The sequence below is a fragment of the Branchiostoma lanceolatum genome, chromosome 9, assembly GCF_035083965.1.
Source record: "Branchiostoma lanceolatum isolate klBraLanc5 chromosome 9, klBraLanc5.hap2, whole genome shotgun sequence".
NCBI lineage: Eukaryota > Metazoa > Chordata > Leptocardii > Amphioxiformes > Branchiostomatidae > Branchiostoma > Branchiostoma lanceolatum.
This window is the reverse complement of record NC_089730.1, coordinates 7,347,979-7,363,358: the sequence shown is the minus strand read 5'-3', so window position 1 is coordinate 7,363,358 and position 15,380 is coordinate 7,347,979. Positions and strand designations below refer to the sequence as shown.

Genomic DNA, 15,380 nt, shown 5'->3' with positions numbered 1-15,380 from the left:
TTCCGTGTCACATACATGCATTTACACATTGCACATGACATGCATGCAAGAGGCGCGTTACAGTGCATGTCAAACGCAGCTGGGGTCCTCTTGGTTTTCAATCCCATCGCTTGAAGAGCCAAGGGGTCTTGTTAAATGTATTTGTATCTCTTTATTCAGCTTGACAGCTGGCATAAAACCAAAGAGGCGCTAGCCAAACCGTAAAAAAGTTGACTGCCAACAATAAGATGTAGAACTTGGCCGGCGGACGTTCTTGTACCAACTTCCACTTACCCCGCTGTGTAACATGGCTGTACGCCACACGCAGCACCAAACTTGAACATGGGTGACCTTTCTAGTTCCAAATGGGTGCACTTGTGTTACCAATAAGTTTGTTTAACCTCCCGTGGTGACATATGTTATGAGATAATTTGGAGGTTTAAGTCGACCGCACAAATGGCAATTAGGCAAGAATGGGTTACAGTATGCAGGCGGCAATGCCAACATTTCTACATGCTATATGTAGTAACGAAACACTGTTAGCAGCATCCAGCATTGGTTTGTTGAAAAACAAAGGGTAAAGTAGTCAGTCTAGCTCACTGAAGAGCTATACTTTGCATCGGCCGTGACTGGAAATACATTTACCACTAGTATTATGTAACATTATTTACAGGTTCATTGTACCAGGGAAACTCCCCATGATCCGTACATGGACCATGGCTTAACAACCTGTCCCAAAGACTACAACCCTTTCCAGTACCATCGCACGCAGAGCGAGCGACAACAGCCTGGATTCGAACTCCAAAAATAGATCCAGAGGACTACTGTACTGTACACGCTACCACAAAGTCTTTCAACAGGATAATATCATAATCTGATTTTAGCATTTCCTTTATGGTCATGCATTGGCCTAAGAAAGTATTAAAATATGCATGTGATCTGGACCCAAATCAAGGAAAAGATCATCTTACCATTACGACAAATACTAGAAATAGCAAATTGATAGTGGTCATCCTAGCAGTATCTTTTCAAACTGCAGCAAACTAGTATGTATGTAACTTGTAAGTCCTACTACTCTGCTTCCATACAGTCTCTAAGTGCTACCAAGTTCATTACCATACAATCCAAATGCAGTCACTATGAAATTGAAATATCTCTTTTCCTGAAACCTGTACCCTTAACTCCAGAGGGATGGATAGGAACTACCATTGGAATACTATGGACTGAGATAGCCCCAGACTTCAATGTCGGTGGTCTCACCCTTAAGGCTCACACCTGGCACACAGTCGAACGTTAAGGTGACCCATTCCTGTCTGGGCCAGTTTTGATACGACCACCTGATAGGTTTTGGATAAGGACTGACATGACCTTGCTTGAAGCCACAAGTTTTAATTTCCCACTGGTCTCCATGAAAATGACCTGGCTCGCTGCCATGTTATGGTGAAACAGCTCCCATCATGTCTCAAGATCAGAAACTTGAGAATTTCTTAGGGAAACTGCTCAAGCATATGTTTTGACACGCTATCCTCAGTCTGAAAGTCTTTACAAATAGACCATTATAAAATATTATGAAATGTAGCACGGTAACTCAATAACGCATATCCCATTGTTTACATCTATGTGCGGGTGGGAAAGCTAGAAGAAATTGAAAAGTAACAGGGTTATTGTAAAACTACTTTGCCTCCCTCCGATCTTGTTTCAACTCTGGAACAACTCAATGTTACACTAAATGCTCTCCACACTTCAATGGGCATTTCACCTTTCATACTTTGTCTCCTGCCATTTTTTCAACCCTAAAACCACTCTACAAAATACAACGTGCAAGGTAATACTGTAACTTTGTGTAATAATGCTTCTGTCAATGGCTTCTAGCATTGAGTAGTTAGAAATAACAAACAGATGAAATAAGAAAAGTGGGAATCTATATTAGAAGCATGGTACAATAAAAGTATACTTCTCTTTTAGTTCTCTCTTTGGTAGCTGTTTAAAGATACTGTAAATGCAGAAATGTTCACGGTGGTTTAATGTTCGCAGGTTTTCGCGGCGACCATTTCACCGCAAACTTAAAGCCACCGCAAACATTTGTGTTCAATACCGTAGAAGTATGTGACTATAGCAATGCAGCAAACTCAAAACCACCGTGAACACTCCATTTTTGCCTTAGCGTGAAAGAAAAACCACGTGAACTTAAATGCATCTACAGTAGAGCCTCTGAGTATTGTACGGTTGTACCTTATGAACTGAAAGTGAACAAATGTCAACAACTTCATCTTCCTATGTAGCAGGCTAGCTACAGAGCTACATGTACATGCTAACCATTAGGCTGCTAGGGTACATCCGTTTGGCACCAAATTTGGATTGGTTCACTACCAACTGGATTTGGGGTTAAACGGACGTTTGGGGGTCCTCACCCAAAAATAATGGGGGGGTGAAAAGGAGGGAAAAGTCACTCTTTTTAACCCACTTTTCACTCCTTGGGTCCAGGTAAAATGGGGTAAGGTCCCCCAAAACGTCCGTTTAACCCCAAATCCAGTTGGAAGTTTAAGTGGTTGGGCAGCAGGGAGGAGGTTAAGGAGAAGAGATAAGAAGAAGAGACGTCCTTACCGTCTGTGAATGAGGTGTCCTTTTCTGGTCTTGCCTGTGAGGTGGTGATCCAGCTCAGCTGGAGCAGCAGCAACATCACAACAACACCCCTGCAACACAAAACAACAAGCCAACATGAAGACAACCTTTCACAAAAGAAATGGTCAGTCACAAAACTTTTCTCCATGACACTCCAGCATTCACTGAAATTAATTAAAGAGCAGAAAATTGTACAGACATCTTACATCCCTACTAACTACTCCAGCACAGCTTTCTTCAGTACATCCTGTTCCCTTCATTCCAACAATCGAGGCAGGAAATGGACTTGAGCAACTGGCCATCAAAAATGACAAAGGCTATTTCAACGTGCAGTAATGATTGCAACTGCTAGAAGGCGCTGCTAGCTTGTGTCAAGAGTTCACTGCAGGTACATAAGTGAATGGCAGGTGTGATAAAAGGTGGTAAGAGGCTCTTTGTTAAAGTTTCTAGTCTTGAATACTGCATAAGCATTTGCTACATTTCATAAGGGAAATCATGGACTCTTGTTACCTCAAATGATAAATGCTGAATACCTGTCCCTTGGCTTATTAAAGAACAATTAATTAGATTAAGTTACATTCCATTCAAGCCCATGTTCAGATTGGTGGTGTACTTTTGCAAGGTTAAAAGCAAAGTACTGTAATCTGTAACAGTTCTGTATCACTGTATCATTGACAAAGGCTAATACAGTCAAACCTGTATTAGCGGTCACCTTTGCATAGCGGCCACCTGCCCATAGTGGTCACTTTTTGTCGGTCCCTTGGATTTTTCCCATTGACATAAGCATTAAGAATTAGGCTATAGCGGCCACCTGTCCAACGCGGTCGCGGCCAGACGATTTTCGGTCCCGCGAGTACAGTAACACTGCCGACAACGGTCACGGCGCGCCGGTAGAAGCCGCATCGCCACCGCACGCCGGGTTCAAAATCTTCATTTTTTCACGCAGTTATCAAATTTATGTGGAATCAACTGGATAGGATCATAATAAAGAAAACCAGAATGTTTTATCTTTGTTAGAAAATCTATGGTTTGACGCGAAGTCAAGAATAATTTTCTTCACATGGTAAGCGTTTGTACATCGAGGTAAAATTGACCATTTCTGTGCATTTCGACTGGACAAATATTACGGCAGCTTTTTGGAAAATACAACCCACACATGTGTACAGTGCGGTAAGTTCGCGAAATGTTTGAATGCCGGCCCAATATCCGTTTTCACCGGGAATTCATTCAAACTGTGCTCAAAACGTGTTTCACGCAATTTTCAAAATGGCGCTGATGCAAACTGGATTGGTAGCAGCATAAAGGTCAACGGAAGACACCACTGTTACGGAGGTATAATATATTAAATTTTTTTTGCTACAAAGTATCACTGAGGATTATTACTAAACCAAAAGCTTCAAAATGAATGTGGATAATATTACTATGATGTAAAATCTGGGCTGTTGCAATTTTCTGAAAAGACAAAAAGCCCTCAAAAGAGCGATCTTCTTCTGAGTACCCTATTAGCATAATGGTAGATGCTGATCAACACAAGCCACGCGGGAACCGAACCAACGCATCAAGAGGAAAATTGTCGCCACGATTTTATGTTTGAAAACAGTCGAAAACGAACAGTAAGTGACAACTGAGCAACATGTATTTTGTTCTTAACTAACTAGGAGTAAAAGAACAACAATCGAACTTCTAAAATGTGCCTAATACCTGTTTACATGTGTACTGTACGGTGAATAAATGTCAGTGGGTACTGAAAACATGTGTCACTCGTGGTCAATTAATCAACATTTTCTCCATAGCGGCCACCTGTCCTTAGCGGCCAGTTTTGGCCAGTCCCTTGAGTGACCGCTATAGACAGGTTTGACTGTACAATCAAAAAGCTAGAGCTTATGTTCCTGGTGGTTTGTAATATCATCACCCACTTTCCTTTTTAAGAGGTCCATTAGGACTACATTTATCTTATACAATTAGGGTCACCAGTAAGACCTGATACTCACTGGGAAAATTTTCTGGACGTACGACAATGATGTACGACAGCGACAATGACAACGACGTCGGTTCACACCCAGAAAAAAAGACAACGTACGTCCAAGACTTCATTGTCGTAGCCATTATTTGTAGGAAAAGCTGCTTTATTCATGCAATTTGTAGCTAGGTACATAAATTCTACATAATTGCCTTCCTTGAATCTATCACAATACATGGGAGGTTCTTTGAATTTGACATAAATTGTTGTCGGAACCCCCATGCAGATCCTCTTTGAAAAAGTGTCATGCTTTGCCTCAGTCTACAGTTGGTCTCTGTACAGAAGTACCTAATATATATACTAGATAGGCATCCTCCTCAGAGATTACATTGATAAGTGCATCACAAGCTACCATCTCCATGCTACACTTATCTTAGATTGAAAATTGCAAGATTGGAACAACTTCTTCTCTAAATGCAAAGCTTATGTTGCTTAATTCATTCTCAATTTCTTAACCATTCGTCTCAATAAAGTGTCATCTTATCAGACAGATCCTTTCCTATTGAGAGAGAATTTATCCATTTTCATCTGCTCTTCATTACCAAACTATTTACAACATGTCAGTCTTTAGATCTCTCTGATTCTGATTGGTCAACAGGATGATTGGGTTTTGGACAAACATCCCCCCCCCCCCATCCAGCATTGTGTCCAGGAAGCCCCAAGTAAAACAATACAGCTCGTTATCACAGCTGGATCTGCTAATTAGTACTTCCTAGACCCTGGGTAGGGATGTTGTTGTTCACAATAGGAAGGAACAGCCACAGTTGTTCCCTTCTATCATCTCTCCTATGTCTGTCTTTCTAGGCCAAGACCACACACCGCTTCCACAAATATTGTGGCACTGGCATGATAACAATGTTTTCTATGATACTATATTACTTCAAGAGAAACCATACAGCTTTTAACACTCAGCCTTCGAGTGGACTCAAAGAAGGTATTCAAACATTCTTGATATCTCCCAAAAAGATAGCCATACAAGTCTAAATTGGATAAGCAAACATAGATACCCAAAATTGATAAATCATTACAACAAGGACACATGTATCTAAAATTAATTCCCATTAGATTTACGACTCACTGTACAGTGTGTATTTGGCCACAAATATCGGCATGTAGGTAGATGTTGCTGTATATTGCATATATCTTGTATAGAATTTAAGAAGACAAATATAATCTTATTGTTACAAGTGGTACATGTACCATACCTTGATTCCTAATTTGATTAATTGTGACTGAGAATAATTCTCCCCACATTTACAAAATAGAACTCACTAGACAGTATCCATGGAGGAGATTTAACCACAAATATCAGCATGACGGTTTTGCTACTTCTCTCTCCACTAACAAGATCTGAATTCTTGAGAAGGCACATTCCCTGTTGCCAAGGGGTGGGCAGTTTCAACATCAAGATTCTATGTAAACCACAGCAATGCACTACTAATCAGTGGCAGACTTGGACAGATGCTACATGTAGGAAGTTGTCTTGGTCCAAAATGGTGCAAGAGTAATGTCACAATCAAGTGTTTTATGGCAGAAAACAAGCTATGTACAATTACCTGGATGTCTAACCTTCATCAACGCATGTACAATGTACATGTACATGTACATACCCAAAATTATGATGACCCATCAACCCCTTATTGAGTTATTCCCTTTCAAAATCCGAAACAAAATCGGCCCCCGCAGGTTTAAAAAAAGCCGCTAGGGGGCCCAAACCTACACTACTCATAATCTACCACTCAAAAATCACCACCATAGTAGCATTTCCAGAACACAAGATACCAAATCCAGAAGTTCCACTGTAGTACCATAACAAGCCGCTAGGGGGCAAAAATCTCATCAAGGTTTTATCAAGACATACATGTACCTGCATACTAAGTATCAACAAAAAGACATATTCATCCAGACCTTTTTGAGCATTATGATATTAATGGTTGATGACAATAAAGCTAAGTGAGACAATTCTTAATCATTGAAGGAGCAAAAATTCTGGCCTTAAGCATTGCCGCAAGGCGTGATTAGATACTTCTTATTAAAGAAAAGGTGTCTTATCTACCAACAGATCACCTTAGCAGGACTCATGGAATGCTTTTACCTGGAAATGTTTAGCAATTACAGACTGGCAATGGAATTCTGTAAATGATGAAGAAAAATAAACATGTCTGGAAGATCGCGATTTAGCCCATGAGATTAGAATTGGCCTCTTGAGAATTATGTCAAGTTCGGTACAATTTCATAGCAGCTTGTCAAGTTCAAAGTCAGTGTCTTGGAAAGATGCTCCTTTTGTATAGACAACTGATGACAGCAAACTTAAGGGACATCCACAAATCGATCAGACAATGGAGAAAACGACAATGTACTGTTAATCTTACAATAGTCGCATTGATTTTATGTTTGCTGCTTTTCGCAGTGACTTCGTCACAAGATACTGTAAATGCAGAAATGTTTGCGGTGGCTTTATGTTTGCGGTTTTCGCGGCGACCGTTTCACCGCGACCCTAAAACCACCGCAAACATTTTTGTCCAATACTGTAGCTGTATGTGACTATAGCACTGCCTCAAACTTAAAACCACCGCGAACATCCCATTTCCGCCTTAGCCTGAAATAAAAACCACGCAAACTTAAATGCATTAATTGATTTACAGTAACATACACCACGAGGAAAACAGATTTTCTGTCAAAAGCGCAAATTGTGAGTCCACTGCGCACACCTCCCTTTCTCCTCACCTCGAAGTTCAGTCCCCTCAAACTTAAATGAACTTACAGAAGGTAACACCCTACCTTATGAGGTGACAAGGTTATACTATCAGGAGGAGGTAGAGTACTTTGGAGAGGTAATATTGTAAGCTGTTAATCCCATGTTTAAAGTAAGCCACACCTTGAGCACATTAGAGAAGACATAACACTTCTGAAGAGTCAAGGCATGCCCCAGAGGCCAGAGTGTATTATGCTGACTAAGTCAAATCAATCAGACCAACTCATGAGCTCACAGTGAAGAACATGTGGTAAGGTACTAAATATACAATAAACATGCACATGTTGTAAATTTTTCAGAATTCACTATTCAGACCGTCTGTCACTCACCATTCACATTTTCGACCACCTTCCTTGGTCTTCATCAGGTCTCTGAACCTTGACACACGTCTGTCATGTGACCTTGGATCAGAGGGTCTACATGGGGGGATCCCTTATTAACGGTAAATTTAGGCAAACCCGCAATGCTTAATGGTAAATCCAGGGGCAACTTAATGATAAATTGACTTCTTGTTGCAAAAGGTTTTTGGGAACAGGCTTATTGGATTGTTTCATTATATTCATGGGGTGTCTGGCAAAACAGAACCAGGCGCTCCATTGTCACTTTTGACATTTGACTTTGCAATAAAAAGAATTTGGCCTTAGAGTTAAATGATGAATTCAGGATAACAAAATCATTGAAATAATATGCTACTTGGAATTAAAGGATCAATTACGAAACACTTTCCCCACGACACTTCGATAGCTCCCAATGCCTCCAAGGAAAGAGGCATGCAGATCCTTGATTACTTCTCTCAAGCACCCTTGAACCCAATGGAAACCGGACATCAGGAGTGCGTCAGAAGTGCCCAGAAGTGGTCTAAACTTATTGTATGCTATCAACAGTCTAAAGACTAAATGCAAAATACATTGTATAAGAATTATGTTATGACAAAGAATTAAGCTTTTGATAATTTTAACTGGACCTATATTGCAGATGTATATGTATGCACCTATTGCACATGCATTCATTGAGTTCTACACTGGCACTAACTTTATGGAGAAGCATCCTATCGAGTATAACCACAGAACACTGGTCCATCCATATAAACCCAATGTGACAGTTGGTTGAAGAAGAGACAGATAAGGAGCGGTCTTAACTGGAAGGACATCCTACATGACCGTAAACTCTGCTATACTCTACTCTACAATTCTACCTTCTGCAGATTTAGAGCATCTTCCGGACACACCATCGACCCCCTGGAGGCCAGGCGGACCAGAGGTGTGTCAGTAGGACAAGGTTGTTTTCTCAACAATGTGACCCAGGTTCAACTCCTGTACCAAGGTTGGATCCTTGGATTTGATGTGGTGAGACCTGAAGGTGAGAAAGGTGTCCACGGTAGAGTCCAGACTGACCTTGACTTTCCGAAGATACCCTAAACTTTAAACTCTGACATCACACTGCGAACATATGCTCTTTTCCAGTAGATCTACTCTATGATCAGGTTCAGATTATCATAAAACATCATTTGCAATTTTAAAAAATGAGCATGTTGGATGTACCATGGAACTGTCATTTTTCAAGAGGGTCTGCATGGGGGATCCCGGCTTAACAGTAAACTTTGGAGGCCCAACAATACTGAAGGGTAAACTAACTTGTTCTTGCGAGGAACAAGTTCCTTGGATTGTTCCATTGTGTTCATGGGGTGTCAGACTAGACTTGAGCCAAAAGGACAGCCACAGTTAGGGCCATATGCCACAACTGTAGTCAAATCATGTCACATTTTGATTTACATTTGTGCACAAATGTACATGTATATGACTGGGCAAAGTCTGATGTCCTCTCTCCAATTGCAAGCAGATGTTGGGGGAAAAGATTATGACCTTTTTCTCATATGCCCCGTTTTCTGTCGGCACAAGTTGGTAGAGAGTGACGACAGAAAACGGGGCATATGATAAAAAGGACACAATCTTCTCCCCCGACCTCTGCTTGGAGAGTACCAAACATCCACCTTTGCCTTCATGTCACAACAGATGATGGAGGCGTGACTCTTTTTTGCTCCTGACCAAACTGCCAAGGTTAAGGCTACAAAAGGGTTTAACCACTCTCCCTCCACTATCTCTTCAACCATAAGGATGGTGTAAGATCCACCCCTTTACAAGCCTTATTCCCCGGGCGCCCTGCCATGCCAGGTGACTTGCCAGGTCAGAAGTCAACTCCGTGGAGTAAATCAGTTGACCATGAGTGAAAAGATACAGTTTGGCAGCTGCCACTTGCTCTTGAGAGTGGCCTGCTGAGTCTGAGGTCTGGAGGAATGTCCCTGGAACTGATTAGGGAGACAAGCAAATGGCAATGACATTTCATTACCTATGTGACTGAAAGTATTGTAAATTTTATTATCAAAGTTTGAGGGGACTTACTGTAAATGCAGAAATGTTTGCGATGGTTTTATGTTCGCGGTTTTCGCGGCGACCGCCTCACCGCAAACTTAAAGCCACCGCAAACAGTTTTGTCCAATAATGTAGCAGTATGTGACTATAGAGCTGCCACGAACTTAAAACCACCGCAAACACTCCATTTTCGCCTCAGCGTGAAATAAAAACCACGCGAACTTAAATGCATTTACAGTAAATCCTTTACCTCTATCGAGCATTAAATCAAGAAGATAAAAATTGACTTTTGTAACTTCTTCTCTCAGGAGATAATTTTGCCTAAGGAATGAAGTGATAAGATTTCTTCCACTCCTTAAATCACCTACTAATAGAATGGTTGAAATGTGCATGGAAGTCTTATGTACTTTGACTGGGTAGTCAGGGTAGTCAGGTTAGAAAGATAATCAGTTATAATATAAGTGAAAGCAAAGATATGAAATTACTTTTTCGAAAGGATTGGAACTTTTCGAGTCAAGGAAAAACAAATGATGTCCACTTGAAGATTATGGATCGAGGACAGATCTTAATTTGAACATACTATAAATCTTGAAATGGTTTTACATGTATTTTGATTTCCACTTTTCGCACTGACCTCTCTATTGCAAATACATGACACTACCAAAAATAAAAATATGTGTTTCCAGTGCATATTACTATTGAACTAAAACCACAGCGAAAACTACCTTTCCCTTCTACCGCAAAACTAAGTCCACACAAAAATTACTGAGCTTACGGTAGCATAGCCAATACAGGTGGGTGCTGGAATTTGTTTTCCTGACTCCTGCCCAACGTCATCCTGGAAAGTCGTGCTCTGGGAATTGGTCTGTCCTTGGCTGGACAGACTTGGCTTTCGTCCAAGGCAACGACTTTGATACAAAACAATGACTTTGATATATTCTAATGCTGTCATCTATCAAGAGTCATTGTTGACACAGGAGATAATCAAGGAGAATTTACTACAGACGCCTGACTGGGTACCGGATAGGAAAGCGCTGGCATGTTGCGCGATCCTTAGGCCACACCAATTTTATTGGTTGATTCTCAGAATTTTTCAGAAAAAAATTGGAGCGACAGGGCGGAAAAAAAATAATAAATTTTTTGCAAATAGTCTGGGGTGAAGATAAGGGTTTGTATAGCATACAGAATAAGTGAATTATTCAAGTTTAAGCTTTGTATGGCTCATTTTATGCAATGAACCCCTTATAGCGTTTCAAACAAAATGGAATGGCTTTTTGCTGTAGTTTTAAGTTCCCAAAAACCGTGAACATAAAACCACCGCAAACATTTATGCATTTACAGTATTCATGAAGGGTAAAAGGTAGGTCATTTTAATTCTATGTAGCCTCCTGAATTCATCATTAAGCATCATCGATAAATAGTTTATACCATGAAGTTGAACACCCTATTAATACAATGGAACAAACAACGAACGATCCGATGAAACCATTCCCAAAACCTTTTGCAATAACAAGTCAATATACCATTAATTTAAACCCTTGCCAAGCCTTCTGAATTTACTGTTAGCATTGCCAGGATCACTCCATGCAGACCCTCTGACAGTGTCAGTCTGGGGCAGATAAGAACAGTTTTACACTGAGTTTCAAGGTCGGGAATGTTATGGGAGTTGGGCACATAAACTACAGCCAGGAAGTGGGATATGCGCACTTCAAGGGCAGGCATCTGGTACAAGTTAACTGGCTCTAATTTGAGAGGCAGGGATCAGGGAGGGAACAACTTGTTCTGAATTAGCAGCTGGCAATTAAGAGTAACCAATGTTTACTACAGGATCATTAAAAGAGAAAGATATATTTCACAGTATTAAATCATCACCTTGCATTTTTATCAGATCACAAGCAGAACTGCTGGAAATTAAGAATAATGTATAATGATTTTGAGAAAGACCAAATGTTTGGCTAAAAACCAATCTGGACGTGAATCAAGACACGGGAGTGACCTTGTGTACATTTCAACAGTCTGATTAATCTCAAGTTCATCATTAAGGAAGGGACGGAGATTTAAGGTTTAACAAGCAAACATACCTCCACTATCAAGATTAAGCCGCTATATCACTGGGGAAGTTAATAAAAACTCAGATAATCCAATTACAGTTGACCATGAACAGGGGTGTGTCAAAAGAACACCTGTCGAGAGGATGACAGAAGTTGGACTACTGTAGATGTGGAAATTTTCACGTTTTTTAAACTGCGCTGTCTCTGCTCATAAAAGTCTCAAACATGTATAGTCTTTTTTTGAATCTGAGGTAATTGCAATACACAAATTCAAATATCTAGATTTTCTTTGAAAGTTATCAAGCGCTTTGAACTGAGATGAACTGTAATTACAGTAACTAAAATTTATAAGGTGTCATTTGAGGTAGCATTAGATGTTAGATCAAAGACCAATAATAAAATATTTTAAAGATTTAAATTGATTTTTTACAGTTAGGTACATGTAGGTGAAGTTCAGGGGCAATAGCCTATTTGTAACGGAAGCTAGATTGTCCTCAAAAATTAATGACATTCTTATTGGAAGCCTGGTTAAAAATTTCATTACTAAGGAATGTCGTCTATCAAATAACTCAGGATATTAGACCTTGTATATGAGACCAGAGGGACGGAATGGGAGCAAGGAGATAGAAGTTCACCCAAAGGTCAACCAGAAATGCTTGCATAGCTAACATAGTTCCACACCACTGCCTTTCATAACTGCCAGACTCCCCTGTTACTTAACCTTCACAGTTAGTGCAGCCCACCAGCTTTTCAACTTTCGAGCCAAGTCTTTGTAATACATGTACAATCATGGCAAAAGATGCGACTGTGTATTAAAATGGCACGGTATGGTATGTCAAAGAACCCAACACACCTATCGAGAAGAGAAAGGGTGACCCAGTGTGATCATTTGGAGAGCAGGGTATATGCAGAGCAGGGTATTCTGCCGACATGCTTCGTATCTTTGGGAAAGGGACTTTTCTTTCTCTGCCCAGGTGTAAACTTGGGTACCTGGCTTTGGTTGGGGAGGTAGGTGGAAGGGGAGGGATGGGCTCTGCCTTCCAATATCTTCCAAATATCATACCTTAGCCACAGTGGTTTAAAAAACCCACTGTCCCTATGGCCTTAAAAAGGCTATGGGACCTTTATATTTTTTATTGCTTAGTTCACAAAGGCCGGCCCAAACCCATGCTTCTTGGGGATGCAGCAACCTTTCAGCTAGATAACAAAGAAACTGGCAGACAATGGCAAGCATGCTGACCTGCGTCGTGGAACCATGTAAGCTGTGACACCCTCACCATGTCTGCTGCCAGCAGCACACAGATTCAACAAACCAAAAACAGCAGTAACATGCTATTCTGGTACAATTTTATCCCTAAATAATCAAACACCGATGCTTGGCATTTAAAGACAGGGCAAGGGCGGTTCACACTTAGGAAAGTAATACGCCTTATCTTTTTATATTACAGAGTCTGATTCGGACTAACACCAACAGAGTTTGGGGTATTTTTCTACCTTAATATAGAGTATGGGTCGACACCCCACAGCGTGTCGGCTTCTACTGTACTGACATGGCCAATACTGGTATCACATAAATGCACTGTACAGATACTCCAGTCTCTATGGGTAACCAATGGCCAACACAGCCATTACTGATAAGATAAAGGTCATGTTGATATCTATGCCCTTAAAACCTTAAGTGAAAGCACTCAGTAGACAGCTACATGTCAGTACCAATTAAGATTGAAGAGGAGCGTGTTTGATCTCTGATTAAGACTTTTAACTGATGAATGTAGATTGCTAAAGCAATACTGTCGTCATAACAGTTTGATATTCCTAGTAACGTCAGGTCTTTTACAGATTTGTTAAAAATGGGGATTAGGGGGATGTTGGGACAACATCGGTAAAAAAGCAACAACTTGATTGCAGTCCAGGGGGTAAGTCTGGCTACAGATTAGAAGGCTTGCTCTTTTGAAAGCTTTGGTCACGGACATGATTATACAGGATTCCTACCTACCAGGTCGACTGTGCATCCTGTTTCTTTCTCGCTGACAGACGTCCTGGGTGGCTCATTGTGCATGTCTCCTTACAACAGGACTGTAATCACACGGTTCACAACAGACCGGCGTGAAGCGGTCTGGACCGGGTCCATCTCCTGCTATAAATGGTGGCCATCATTCCGGATCAGTTCAGCACAGCAGTGTTCCGCCCGCGGCCGCTTTTGTTCGCTCGTACAACCTACAGGTCTCAATCTCTCCGGCAGTCGTTTTTCTTGGCACCCGATCAAATGTCACACATCCCAGCGTTGTCTCACGGAAGAGATTAGCCACTTGACGAAGACAACAAATCCGACTTACACTTGAGAGTAGTCCGACTCTTAACTACCTATGAATCATAGACCGAGGATCAAAACACAAGAGTGATGTTGCCATTTCCCTCCTCCACCCCAATTACAGTCTGGGAAGAAGTTATGCCAACCAACAGTATATAAAGTGTGCATCACGCTTACATAACAGCCGACTGTTTCCACAACTTTGGGAGTGAAAAGCCGCAAGCAAATGAGTGTTTATACAACATGGTACCGATGGTGGCGGAGGGGAGGGGGCAAAGAACAGGTGGCGCTTCGGGAAGGGACGCACGCACTGTTCGTAAAGTTTGGCTCTTCTGTGTAACGTCAGTCTAACGTTATCATAGTACTCCAGATGTTGCTCTGAGACTATGTCACTCGTACATTGCCGTACTTCGAGTCAAAACGTCTACCGAAACTTCCAAGAAGTCACTTCTCTGTAACTTAAGAACTTGAAGAAAGCTGCGAACCCAAGACAGTGGATTCAGCACAATACAGTTCCCTTTCATTATGCATCTCCATAGACCCCACGACTGACCCCTAACCAGTGGCCAAAGGCAGGAACAACACCGGTAGGAGGCGACGCACAATGGTCAGCGGAAGACTGCCCAGTGCCGCAAACACTTCGCAGTGTTGATGACATCACAAATGCAACAATAAGTTGATAAGAATGCCCAGTACTGTAATTGACATCCACCTAACTAAGACTGGCAGAAAAAGAAACCATACACCTTCTTTTCTTACCATGACATGTCAAACTTGTAAAATTTACACTATGGGGCGTAGAAAGGTGCTGCGGACTGTTAACATCCACATGTCTGATAGGAACAGCTGATGGTACTGGTTGATCCCATAGACATTTATATGCTTCAAGATGGAATGAAAGGTCATGTGTGAATCTTAAACTTGTAGCGTTATGTTTCTTACTATCAAGATTGGTTACACCTAACAGACTTGGTGTTATAAGGTCGAGAAGAAGTGAATCAAGAAAGGCTGCAATGCTAAGTTTACTGTATATCGTGAAATATTTGCGATGGTTTTATGAAAGGTCACACAAACTCAAAGTCAAACGCAAACATAAAGATCTCTTTTGACATGCAATGCAACTTAGACTACAGTAAAAAGTTGTTTCAATTGCGACGTCGAAGTCACCGCGACCTGGTGATTTTCAATGTACTACTTCAAATTAGTGAATCTACAGTAAACAGAATAAAATGAGGCCTTTATGCCAAGAATCAGCATTTCAACCTGACATTTC

General features: G+C 41.1%; 1 protein-coding gene across 1 annotated transcript in view; it reads right to left on the bottom strand.

The window, feature by feature from the left end:
- Positions 1–15,380, bottom strand: part of LOC136442062 (collagen alpha-1(XXVII) chain B-like) — a 100,220-nt gene that overhangs the window by 38,365 nt on the left and 46,475 nt on the right. Inside the window, exon 4 of the mRNA XM_066438664.1 lies at positions 2,584–2,672. Coding sequence (XP_066294761.1) covers positions 2,584–2,672 — 89 coding nt within the window. The remainder of the gene's footprint in view (positions 1–2,583; positions 2,673–15,380) is intronic.